Source organism: Notothenia rossii (genome assembly GCF_949606895.1).
Source record: "Notothenia rossii genome assembly, chromosome: 1".
In the NCBI taxonomy this organism is placed as follows: Eukaryota; Metazoa; Chordata; class Actinopteri; order Perciformes; family Nototheniidae; genus Notothenia; species Notothenia rossii.
This window is the reverse complement of record NC_136912.1, coordinates 59,286,966-59,300,572: the sequence shown is the minus strand read 5'-3', so window position 1 is coordinate 59,300,572 and position 13,607 is coordinate 59,286,966. Positions and strand designations below refer to the sequence as shown.

Sequence of the window (13,607 nt, the reverse complement as noted above, 5' to 3'; positions counted from 1 at the left end):
TTTTTTATTTTTTATTTATTCATTTATTTATTTATTTATTGTGTCTCTATCTTCACTTTTGCTGTAACAATTTAAATGTCCCCTCTGGGAATAAAGGTATTCTGATTTTGATATTCTGAAGTATTTCAATGTCAAATCAACGGTATGTTCCTGCACTGGCTGTATGACTGAATGTCTATCAAATCTGACATGAATGTTTCAAATCCACAAAATGTCTGACCACTGAAACGTGCCATCTCTGATGAAGAAGGAAATCCAATACATATCTGTCTTCTGTGATCTTTGTGAAGATCCCTGTGTTTTAAAAATAATACACTACACAAAATCACAAAAATAATACTCTTTATTTCTAATGCACATTAGCTACTATAGTTATGCAAGAAGTGAAGCACACAGCACGTTACCATAATGCACTGAATGCTCAATATTAAAATACACAATCAAATATTGTGCATCTCTTTTCATGAAATGATTGTGAAATGTGATTTATTCTTGATAGATAAAGTGTACATCTTCACAAAACTTTATTGATCAGTCTCTTCCAAACATATCACTGTGAAAATTCAATAGAAATAAAAAGAGGAATTTGTCTGAAAACGAAATTATTCCAACTTATAACAGGTAACAGGGTATATCAGAAGATGAAAAACAAAACCCACTTGAAAATATTAGTAACATTTAGTTAAAAACCATAAGATCAAAATGGAAAACATATAATGATTAAAATGAAATGGAAATAGTAAAACATAATTTGTAAAAGCAAAGTAAAAAAAAAGAAAAGTGCATAACATAACCTCAAATGCAATATAGTCAAATAAGTGTGCGAATATTCATCTTGTAGCACCTTAAAAATGTTCAAAACAGACACATATGTTACACCTCTGATCAATGTCACATGCATTATTTTGTTGTTATGGTTGCTCTAAAATTAACTTTGTGGTTCTTTTGCCTGGTTTTGCTTCTCTCATTGGTTGATTTGTGTCTCTCATGTCATTTTGAGCCTCTTTGAGGTTGTTGTGTGTCTGTTTGTGGTTTGCTGTCTAATGTTGTATTCATTTCCTGTCTCTTTGTAGTTGTTTTTTGTCTCTTTAGTCATTTTGTGTCTATTTGAGGTTGTTGTGTGTCTCTTTGTAGTTTACTTTTTCTCATTGAAGTCATTTTGATGTTTTGTCTCTTTCAAGTTGTTACAGTATGTGTCTCTTTTTTGTCTTTTTAGTTTTTTGTATTCATTTATTTTTGTCACTGGGGTTGTTTTGTGTCTCTTGGTGTTACTCTTTGTTTGTTTTTGTCTCTTTAAAGTAGTTTTTTGTTTTGTCTGTGGTTGTTTTGCTCCATTTTGTAGTGTTTTTGTGTCTCCTTAAAAGTCCCTGAAAGTCTCTCTCCATTTGAGCTTATCCAATTCAGCAAAGTGCCATATAGTCCCAGAGAGAGGCTTCATACAAATGTGTTGCACCTGGTTTTATTGAACATGTGCAAACATTACTGCTCTGTCACACACACACACACACACACACACACACACACACACACACGCACGCACGCACGCACGCACGCACGCACGCACGCACGCACGCACGCACACACACACACACACACACACACACACACACACACACACACACACACACACACACACAGATGTTGACAGTATCAAAATAGGTTCAAATATGTTACAATAGTCTAGCTATTCTAACAACCTTACAGTTAAAGGGGTTCACATCCTCTCCAAAAACCAAAGTGGAAACATATTTTATGGCACTTTTACTCCGCCAACAAAAAGCACCCCCTCTACAGCAGGGTGGGATATTATTGCTTCCTCTGTAACATGTTATACAACCTCATAAGCAAAGGTTGCTCTTTTATCATCAAGGTAGAGATTTGTTGGGCATCCCTACATGCCTTGCTTTAATACAGGTATTTCCTGTTTTCCCTGCATTGCGTTTGTGGTCAAGTTTGTGCACGTTTTCCACCCTGTAAAGTGTTTTGTAAATCAGTTGTATCTTTTGTTATTTTGTATCTACTAAATGTAGAAGGAAGACCATTCTCAGGTTGACATATGGCATTGTATTCCTTCCATGATACCACCACTTACAGAGTAAAAAAAGGTAGAAATCATGCCTTGCACACAGCAGGGTACCTACAATAAACTATATAATCATAACTACATATTTGTATTGTCTTACATACATTCAGTTGAGGGGAGACACAAAGGGGGATATGGTAAAAATAGCTTTAGATATCACAATACAAACTTCACCTAGTTGACTTAAAATAAGACCAATATGTGTTTGTTACATACAACGCAAAGGGACACATTTATAAAAAAATAACTCCTTGAGTATTTGGGATATTTTCTGCACTTATCTGGAAGAAAACATGTTATGGAAGCAAATGAGTGCATAAAACAAAGCTTGTGCATGTGTCATCTAAGCATTCCCATAGGTGTGTCAGGTTTCCATCTTCCCCCAGTCTGATTGGAGAACGCTCCTTCACCGAGCTCTTTGGCTCAGTTCATGCGTTGTGCCTGCGGTTGTTCTGACAGAGGAGCCATGTTTTCTGATTCTTGGTAACAGCTTGGATCCATCTTATGAATCCTGTTTGGAGATGTTTTTCCACAACTGCCAAACATAATGACAAGATAATTAAATCATAATTACCTGTTCAAGTCTGGTACATGTGGTAGGCCAAATGCATGTCATAAACACAGCATGAGCCAAATGCCATAAAGATTTACTGCAAATACCTGCTAGCAAACATACAATTTTTACAGATGTATAATGGCATTGTGTTTTATTGCTAGTTTATGCTTTGAAACCACCACAAATCTGATAAATATGTTTTTGTTTCTCCAGGTATTTACTTTTTGATCGCATGATGGTATTATTTGCATTCTTGATCACACACTTTTCACAATACCTGCCCCGTTAATCACCTAACATTAGCATTATCTGAACTGTTAACCCTTAGAGTGGCTGGACCCACTCTTCCATAGGTCAAAAAGGACCCGTATTAGAATAATATGTGTTTTTATGCAATTTTTGTCAAGAAAAATCACTTGTATAATATAATATTTAGTATTATATTTTGGTTCACACTAGAAATATTTTATATTTAATTTTTCACTATTTATAATTTTAGACATTTTGAAAAAAAACGTAATTCCATAGAAAATGCATGTGGGTCATTTTTGACCCACTTATGGAAGCTTGGGGTAGTTATACAAAAACTACAATTTCTTAAAATGTATAAAATGTAAATAAAACATTTGAAAGGCATGATATCCAAAAAATGTTTTTTGAGGAATAGCTGGAATGTGAAATGATAAAAAAAATGTAATTACAAAGATACTTCAAGAAAACCACCTCACCGGGTCAGAAAAGACTCACGAAGCTTGGGGTAGTAATACAAAAACTACAATTTCTTAAAATGTATAACATTTCAATTTGAAATTTGAATGGCATATTATCCAAAACATGTTTTTTGAGGAATAGCTAGAATATGAAATGATAAAAAAATGTAATTACAAAGATACTCTAAGAAAACCACCTCACCGGGTCAAAGAATACCCACTTATGCATCTAAGGGTCTTCTAACGCTGCATTATTTGCACACACTCAATATCTAAAGACTGTTTTGTGTAGTTCTGGAAGCTAGTCTATCACTTTACTGTTGTCAATGTGTTTCTTTGTTTTTAATTGTCCTTTAAGATACTGGATACCTACGTTTGATCAATAATATAACCTACATTAACAGTAGGATTAAACACTGTAATATGTCACTCTTATTTATTAAACTGAAAAACAGTATACAGAAGTTTAGAAGTAACATGTTTCAAGTACATATCTGATAATACTGATATACTTTAACTCAGTCTCAGAGGTTACATTTTTTTTATGAAATGTTATATTTTTGACTGCACTACATTTATTTGCTGATTGAAATGTTCATATGATCAGCTTATATAACATGATGTATTCTAAACTACCCATTAGTAGTTTAACACAATTAAAATGTAGTAACCATAATTGTCCAATAAAACAATAGAGTTTACAAGAGGATTTTTGCTGACAATGCGTTTATACTGTTGCAAGATTCATTGAACCGTTTAATTGATACGTTTAGGGGAGTAAAGAAATGAAGTACGCTATAATAATAATAATAATAATATATACCAATATTGAAAGGTTTATAGCCTATAACCCTTTCAATATTGGTAGAGACGTTTTTTTGTTATAAATGCATTATTTATTTGCTTATAGCTTGCTTTAAAACAGCATGTGTATAATGTGGATTACATCAGATTTAAAGTCATATTGTATGTATTGTTATTGTTGCTAATATAAAAGTTTGACATTGATTTCAGTAGTTACCCTCTACTTTATGCTCCTTCTGATGACTTTTTAACACATTTCATATATGTCGGTTCTCAGTTTTCTTCTTGCTTTTGATTTCTGAAAACAATTTACCCCAAATGTCTCTGTCTACAACAATAAGGTATCACAACGATTGTCATAAAAAACTTCAAAGTAAGTTTGTACAAAGCAAAATAATCCAAGATCCATTTAATTAAATTTATTTACGTTATATATATATTAGTGGTGGGCCGTTATCGGCGTTAACGTGCTGCGTTAACGTTAGACTCTTGTCGGCGATAAAAAAAAATATCGCCGTTAATCTATTTTCAAAGTTGGGTTGGGAGCTGGGTCTATACTACGCAAGCTATGATGACTTTCACCTTGATAATTTAGCGCGGATGTATACCTAGCCGAATTGCACTGTAGGGGGCGAGATCGAGTCTTTGACCTGTGTTTCTTCTACTGTCTATGGATCTGACCCCGGTCAAATCAGCCACATTAAACGTGACATGCTAACATGGATACAGCAGGTATGAAGCCGCCGGGTTTGCTTCAGGGGAAATTTATTTTTAAGAAGCTTCCCGATGGAAACCTCGACAAAAATAAGGTTGTTTGCAACTTGTGCAATGCGGAATTAGTTTACTGTAGGAGTTCATCCAGTCTCAAGTACCACCTAAACGCAAAGCATCCCTTAGCTAATGCGGAAGATGCCGGGCCAAGCACTGATGTAGCGCGGGGGAAGACTCGTCTTCAAACAACTATGTTTGAGTGCAACCGAGGCAAGCCCGTCAGCACAGCTCTATCAGCCAAGCTAACTAGTCTCCTCGCTCAGTGGATTGCCACCAGCTGCAGGCCCATTAGCGTGGTTGAAGATGACGGGCTCGAGCTTGTTCTCCAGGCGGCCACAGGTGACCCATCTTACAAACTACCTGCGAGGCGAACTATCATGAGGAGAATACATGACCAGCACGCAGAAGAGAAAGCTACGAAAGTTGAGAAGATGGTAGAGGCGAAGTCTGTAGCACTGACTGGGGACCATTGGACGTCCGTTAACAACGACAAGTACACCTCATCGATGCTAGCTGGGAACTTCACTCCTTCGCTTTAGGTATGCTACGTTATGTCATTTTAAATTACATAATTTAATTTCGTAGCCTTTTAATTACCACCACGTTATGTTTGCTTCTTGATAATTGCTAGTTGTTTACTACTAGAAGTGAAATTATTCTAATTTACTTTGTCTGTCCGTTAGGTGTGATGAAAACAGAGGAGTGTCACTTTGCAGAAGCGTGTGCAAGGCAGTTCCTCGACGTCGCTAATCAGTGGGGGATAACTGACAAAATAAGCACTATTGGAACAGATAGCGCTCCTAATATGGTGGCAGCAGGGAGGATACTTCCATTCGAGCACTTGCCCTGTGTTGCGCATGTTGTACAGAGAGCTATTGTAATGTCACTTCGGGAAGGTGGTTTTGATGGTGCACTGGCCAAGTGCCGTAAAGTGGTCGGACATTTCAAACACAGTCCGGCCAACTCAGACGAGCTAAATGTCCAACAATCCTCCCTTGGACAAGTTAAGGAGTCACTCGTGCAAGATGTTCCAACACGTTGGAATTCCACTCTTGAGATGATAAAGCGCGTGAGGCGCAACAGAGACGCACTGCACACAACGCTGTCGCTGCAGAAGCACAACCTGGCCCTCCCAACAAATGCGGATTATGAGAAGTTGGCAAAGCTAGAGAAACTGCTGGAGCCATGCAGGTATGGTCTACAAAAATAGTGTGTTCATGAATTGGCATACAAGTTTTTAAATGTCACTTTGTATGTAAGAAACACCTGCCCTTAAATGTGTAATCTGAGTTAAATTAATCTGTCACTAATAATTTTTTGCTGTGTGTGTGTCTGTCTGTCTGTCTGTCTGTCTGTCTGTCTGTCTGTCTGTCTGTCTGTCTGTCTGTCTGTCTGTCTGTCTGTCTGTCTGTCTGTCTGTCTGTAGGTACATCACTGAGCTCCTTGGTGGAGATAAGTATGTATCCTGCTCTGTGGTTCTACCTGTGCCACCTCCAGCACGCGATGAACATCTCAGATGATGATCCTGCCTATATTGTGCGATTCAAGGCTGCCTTCATCAAGGACCTCAACCAGCGGAGGGAGAAAATAAACCTGGAATGGCTTAAGGTATGTCAGAGTGACCAGAAGATAACTACATTGTATGACCATAATAGACTGTAAAGCCAGATGAATAAGTCATGAAGAAATATGGAGGTTGGATTTGGAAAGTGACATTTTCATCAATCAATAATTATAATTTTTTATTCATCAAAGGTGGCGACTGCTCTAGATCCACGATTTAAGGACCTCAAGTGCTTGCCCAGAGCAGAGAGGGAGCCAGTGTGGGCAAAGCTAAGTGCGTTGATGAAGGGAGAAGAACCTGCTCTGCAGCCACTCAGGGAGGAGAACCCTGAGCCACCCAAGAAGAAAACAGCCCTGCTACTGATGGGATCCGACTCAGAATCAGATGAGGAGACACCAGAAGATAGTACAGTGGAGAGGTACAAGGTAGAGCCCAGTGCCAGTCTAGATCAGTGTCCACTGAAGTGGTGGTCGGAGCACACTGCTGTCTATGGTAAGATGGCCCAAATTGCCTGTAAATACTTGGGGACTCCTGCCACAACTGTCCCATGCGAGAGACTTTTTTCTTTAGCAGGCCATATTGTGCAGAAGAGGAGAGCTTGTTTGTCACCAGAAAATGTGAACAAACTGGTCTGCCTGAGTGACTGGTGGAAGAAGGAGAAATAGAGCTTTGACTGACACAAAGCTACTGACTGACTGTTCATTACAACCTGTTATATAGGCCTACTGTTCAACTAAAAATAAACAGTTAATAAACACAAGTACATCTCATTGTCATTGATTTATTTTCATCACCAATTATCATAGAACAGCTTTCTCAAGCAGTTTGTGATGCATTTTGGAAACTGGAGATGAGCCCCTGGTCTAATGCACCACCCGGCTTGAGAAACCCGTTCTCAAAGATTTACTTTTAGTCATTATTTGGGTATCACACATATTCTGAATGCCTTCGGCAGAATTCAAATTAGCCATTTTAATCTAGATTAATCTAGATTAATTCCAAAAATACAGTGAGATTAATCTAGATTAAAAAAATTAATCTATGCCCACCACTAATATATATGTGATACATACATATAGTTCACTAACTTTGACAACGCTGCTAAATATGTATTTTTTTTACGAGTGAAAAATATGTACTTATTTTTAATATATTAAAATGTGCTTACCTCTTTATTTTATATGGTTTTCATGTTCATAAAATTGGCGTCCCATATTTCATGTTCCCACTTGCTGATTTGTTCAACCTGTCTTTGTCCACCTGTGAGTTGCCGACTATTTGGAAATGTGCAGCATCATTCCACTGCATAAAGGTGCTGATTTAATTAATACAAGTAATTATAGACTAATCTCTATAATCTGTTCTATTTCCAAGGTTTTGGAGAAAATAATTTATAATCACATTATCTCAATACTTATAATATTTTATCTCCGGTTCAATCTGGTTTCAGGCCTAATCACTCCACAACAACTGCCCTACTTAAATTTACGAATGACTTGTACTCTGCTGCAGATGATGGTGAACTCACAGGTGCCATTTTTATTGACTTGACAACAGCTTTTGTTTTCGTTGATCGATATCTGCTCTTATAGGATACACTTCACGGCATTGGCCTTTCTAATAATACAGTGTTACGGTTTCGTACCTTCACAGTAGAAAGCAATGTGTGGTTGTTAATGGAAAACAGTCTGACCTGTTGATCCAACAAAAGGGTGTACCCCAAGGATCAACTCTGGGCCCACTTCTGGTCTCTATTTACATAAATGATTTATCTTCTTGTCTCATTCATTGTTGTACCGGTACTCACTTTTATGCTGATGACACTGTCATATATACATCCAAATCAGATTTTTCACAAATTCAGATCTCTCTTCAATCGGATTTTAATATCTTACAGGACTGACTATCACACAATAAACTACTGCTTAACAAAACAAAATCTTATACCATGGTCTTTGGTACCAGGCAGAAGCTCAAATCCAAACCTAATGTAGTAATAACATGTAAGGATGGCACTTCTCTGCATAAAGTTGATAGCTTTAAATATCTTGGTGTATGGCTAGACTCTGAACTTTCCTTTAAACTACACATAAAGAATGTAATACAAAAAGTCAATTACGGAATCGGGGTTTTACACCGCTCTCGCAATTGTTTTACGCTCAGTGTCCGAAAGAGAATTGCTTCTCAACTTATTCTTCAGATTATGGACTATTGTGATGTTGTCTACCAAAATGCACATAAATCAGATCTTGCTCCACTCAACATAGCGTACAACAGACTATGCAGATTTGTTCTTGGTTGTCCTTTTCGTACACATCAGTGCACAATGTATAACCAACTTAAATGGCCTTTTTTAAATGTAAGAAGACACACGCATTGGCTTCAGCTGATATTTAAATGTGTTTATCTTAACTATCCCCCTTATTTAAAGCAGTATTTTGTACCCTACTCACCAAATCATCAAGTTAGACATTCTGTTCAGATTTATTTCTCTGTCCCCTCTGCAAAAAAATTGATTGGCAGAAGAGCGTTCATTTTCAAAGCCAGACTGCACTGGAATACTTTACCTGCTGCTATTAGATCTCTTGCATCATGTTTAAACTCACTTTCAACTGGTCTGTACTTGTTATTAACTGATATTGATGAAACTGATTTGCTCGACTGTCTCAAATTGTAATGATTGTGTGCATTGCTTGAATTTTACTTTACAGACTGTATGTGGTTTGTCTTGTGTGTCATGTTTTGCATTTTGTCTTTTTGTTTATGTATGTCTGTAAGTTGTTGCTATTGTCGGGACCTCCTTGAAAACGAGATGGTGCATCTCAAGGGGTTTATCCCAATGAATAAAAATGTATATATATATATATTTGTACATAATGATAAGCTTCATTTAATTATATTGTTGATACTTTACTATACTGATATTTACATTATTTATGTTTATTCGTGTTTATCCTTGTGAACTCTTACCTGCCCTGTATATTATTCCTGTTGCTAATAAAACACCCGGATTTCCCCACAGGGATCAATAGAGGTCTATCTAATCTTATAACATTCCTGGCAAATTGTGAGTGAACGCCTAAAGGACAGCATGTTTTTTATTCAATATTATGCAAGCTCTTCCTAAATTCTGGGAATTGCTTTGGTTATAGATATCACATTTAGTCGCTAGAGGGCGCCCCGCATGTTTAGGTTTACAGCGATACCAGTGTAAAGTCTCTCTTTCTCTCTGAGGTTCACATCTTCAAACGGTTTGATTTCATCTCTGATAGAGTGGGCTTCATCATGCTTCAAACGTGTCGATGAACGGTCATCAGAAGTTAAAGCTCCTCCGCGGGGACCCTTTGTTGTTGAGTGAATGGAGTCTCCGTGCTGCATCCTCTCACCACGAGCTGATCACGTTGTCCGTCAGCCAATCAGAGTCGGGGAAAATGCTCGCAGCGCTATAAAGCAGCGTGGAACAGTGAGTGAGGTAGTCAGGAATGAAAAACAATAGAGACCTTCTCAAAGACCACGCATCCACAGGCTCTGATCGTCTTCTCATATTTCCCTACACTTAACCCAAGGTAAGGGCTCTAGATGTCTCCTGATTCACTCTCTAGTGCTGCTGGTTCATGCCGAGGATCATTGTTTGCACGCTGCTGAAACTTTCCCTTTGTTTATACGTCATGTTACGATGTTGACGGAAATCCTTCATAAATTCTGTGTGGTGTAGGTTTGTGTTTATGTTGATTAGTCTGTCTCATATGAGCATTGGTGCATTTACAAATAGAGGAATATAATAAGATCAGACTCCTGGTGAATAGGGCATAATTATAATTCCTTGTCAGTGACATTCTGTTGTACAATTTCTGGTTAAAACAGGGCCTTTTCCATGAAATCCTCCAGGTTGTACATGTTGTAGTCCGTGATAGTGGCTCCCCTGTGTTTGGCTTATGCTCTGTTCTCTTTACTCTGTAGGATTTGGTCAAGAAAATGGCCACCTCAACAAGTTCAAAATTGAGCAAAGCTGTAAAGCAGCATTACATGGACCTCCCTCAAGGGGACAAGGTCCAAGCAATGTACATATGGATTGATGGCTCTGGAGAGGGACTAAGATGCAAGACCAGAACTTTGGATTCTGAACCCAAGACCGTAGAGGGTAAGCTCAAGCATCCAATATAATCAACACAACCTGTAAACAAACATATTTTTCAGAATTGATATACTGATTTAACTTTGTTTTTATTAGAACTTCCAGAGTGGAACTTTGATGGCTCCAGCACTTACCAGTCAGAGGGCTCCAACAGCGACATGTTCCTGATCCCCGCCGCCATGTTCAGGGACCCGTTCAGGAGAGACCCCAACAAGCTGGTGCTCTGCGAGGTGCTCAAGTACAACCGCAAGCCGGCAGGTGAGCAGATCAGAAGGAGCCTGGGTGTTGTAGTTCAAGCTTCCCTGTGTTTGTGCTTATCCTAAATTGTTGTTTTTCCAACAGAGACCAATCTGCGTAATACCTGTAAACAGATCATGAGCATGGTGGATAACAACCACCCGTGGTTCGGTATGGAGCAGGAGTACACTCTCCTGGGCACCGACGGACATCCCTTCGGTTGGCCCTCCAACGGCTTCCCAGGTCCCCAAGGTGAGTTCTGCGTCTCGAGTTTGTCTCGTTGTTTATTGAAATATAATAACTTGGTGATTCTTAATATTTTGTTTCCTGCCACCTGATTAGGGCCTTATTACTGTGGAGTGGGAGCAGATAAGGCATACGGGAGAGACGTGGTGGAGGCGCACTACAGAGCCTGTCTGTACGCCGGGGTCGACATCTGTGGCACCAACGCTGAAGTCATGCCAGCTCAGGTAATAACTTGTCTTGTTGTTTATCAGTTTGCCACTTTTAAACTAGCATCAGTCATTAATGTTGTCTTCGTTGTGTTCCAGTGGGAGTTCCAGGTTGGTCCAACTGAAGGTATCAACATGGGGGACCATCTATGGGTCGCTCGCTTCATCCTCCACAGAGTGTGTGAGGACTTCGGGGTGGTGGTCTCCTTTGACCCCAAACCAATCACAGGGAACTGGAATGGTGCTGGCTGCCACACCAACTTTAGCACAAAGGAGATGCGCGAGGATGGCGGACTAAAGTAAGTATTTGGTTTTATAGTTAATAACTGGTGAATTTTTGTTTTGTTTTGAGCGCTTTTCTAAGTCTTTTTTTTTTTTTACAGAATCATTGAGGAGTCGATCGACAGGTTGGCGAAGAGACACCAGTATCACATCCGTGCCTACGACCCCAAAGGAGGGCTGGACAACGCCAGGCGCCTCACCGGACGCCACGAAACTTCCAGCATTGATGAGTTCTCGGCAGGCGTGGCCAACCGCGGCGCCAGCATCCGCATCCCCCGCGCCGTGGGGCAGGACAAGAAGGGCTACTTCGAGGACCGCCGTCCGTCAGCCAACTGCGACCCGTACATCGTCACTGAGGCTCTGGTGCGCACGTGTCTACTCAAAGAAGAGGGAGAGGAGCCCATAGATTACAGAAAATGAACAATGTCAATACCAGTACTGTATTTAGCCATGTCTTTTCAAGGCTTTATAGATTGATCTTTACCACTTTTTTTACACAACAGATGAAATAATTATAGAAGAATTGTTTGTGCATACTTTATGCATTTAGTTGTATGCAACCTCTAGAACACTGCCAACACATTTAGTCATGGCAGCTAATACCGTGTATAGAATTACATTATTGTAATGTGTTAAGTTGTACTAATGAAAACCTGTTGAAGTGCAGCAGGTTTTGCTGAATATCTTGTTACTCTGACCCAAAGGATCCCTAAGGCATTTGAATGTTTTAGCAGTCTTCTCTGTCGCTACGTTGGTTTCCTCGTGTTGTCGTTAGAAGAGGTCCATATGTAATCTACTTTTTATGTTGTTTTGTATAATGCTGTGTGTTTTCACTTGCAAATGTCAAAAAAATAAACACTAACATTTGTAGTTCTGACTCAGGTGTATCCTCTTCTGCTTTATGTTAAGTTCTGACACGAGCCTGTGTCACATGCAGACTCACAGCTGATGTGAATCTCTGAAATGTGTCTGGCGTTAAGGGACAATGAGCTGTAACCTTTGGCAAACTGGTTAATTAAGACTCGGGTACATCCACATCCTCCTACTTATCCAAGAGCTAAACCCACAAAGTGGCGTTAAAAGAGTTTTGACACATTTTATTTACCAAAGGTAGTGGAAACATGCGGTGAAGATTGGCTCAGTTGGCCTACTCTTTGCTGGCTTTTCTAGGTGAAAGGTCTTTCCCTTTTTATATATACACACATGATCTTCTCTAACATCTGGATTGTTTGTAAATGTACTATCTTTTTATCCCCACACAAATTATGTTGCAAGTCTGTCCATCCTGGGAGAGGGGTCCTCCTCCTCTTCCTTCCCCGAGGTTTCTCCTGTATTTTCCCCGTTAATTGGGGGATCTCAACAGAGTTGATGCTGTGAAGATCTAAGGACAGATGTCATATGCTGCACACACTGTAAAGCCCCCTGAGGCAAATGTGTAATTTTTAGGCTATATGAAAAATAGTTTTTTTTCCACTTACTAAATTATTACGCAAAGTTGATAATTCATAAAAAGGAACATGCGTTCTGTACTGAATCATATACTCTAAAACTTGTCACAATGTCGTTTCGGAATAATACTGTCCGGATCTCCATTACATGTTGGAACGAGACGAACTGCGTGTCACCAATATTTTTCAATTCGCTAACATTGCAAGATGGAGGCGGAGGTCTGCGCTAAGAATGCTCTGGGGGTTTTTGTTCTACCTTAAAGTCTGATTCAGTGTTGTTCCAGCTTCCGGTTGAACTTGACTTGGCTTTAACACATGTCATATCAAAGTGGATTTGATTACAGTGAAGGGCGGCACAGCCTGTGCTTAGTGTGGTGAGTCATCACGCCAAGCGTTCTTATTGCCAAAATCATAATGGGATGAACTTTGAGAAATTGATTGTTAGAATTTTTTTTTGTGGCTTTTCTGCTTTAATCAGAAAGAAAGACAAAAGGGAGGACATGCAGCATAGGGTTCTTTCCATTAAGAAACAAAAAGCTTCTGGATTGTAAACTTGTTTTCTTCT

At 39.1% G+C, this 13,607-nt stretch overlaps 2 protein-coding genes across 3 annotated transcripts; both read left to right on the top strand.

Moving 5' to 3' along the window:
- Positions 1–1,775: 1,775 nt before the first annotated feature.
- Positions 1,776–9,712, top strand: LOC307039676 (E3 SUMO-protein ligase ZBED1-like). 2 transcript variants are annotated; one of them, XM_079681988.1, is made up of 3 exons: positions 1,776–6,115; positions 6,351–6,532; positions 6,680–9,712. In XM_079681988.1, the coding sequence occupies exons 2-3, from the start codon at positions 6,383–6,385 to the stop codon at positions 7,151–7,153; spliced, it is 624 nt and encodes a 207-aa protein (XP_079538114.1). In that variant the 5' UTR covers positions 1,776–6,115; positions 6,351–6,382; the 3' UTR covers positions 7,154–9,712. The 2 variants fall into 2 exon arrangements, with proteins under 2 accessions (XP_079538114.1, XP_079538115.1); XM_079681989.1 differs by lacking the exon at positions 1,776–6,115 and adding an exon at positions 6,177–6,302.
- Positions 9,713–9,904: 192 nt separating this feature from the next.
- Positions 9,905–12,464, top strand: glulb (glutamate-ammonia ligase (glutamine synthase) b). The gene is made up of 7 exons (XM_079681987.1): positions 9,905–10,054; positions 10,449–10,629; positions 10,720–10,881; positions 10,966–11,112; positions 11,203–11,330; positions 11,412–11,611; positions 11,696–12,464. Exons 2-7 carry the CDS (start codon positions 10,464–10,466, stop codon positions 12,012–12,014), a joined length of 1,122 nt encoding a protein of 373 aa, XP_079538113.1. The 5' UTR covers positions 9,905–10,054; positions 10,449–10,463; the 3' UTR covers positions 12,015–12,464.
- The last annotated feature ends 1,143 nt before the right edge of the window (positions 12,465–13,607 follow it).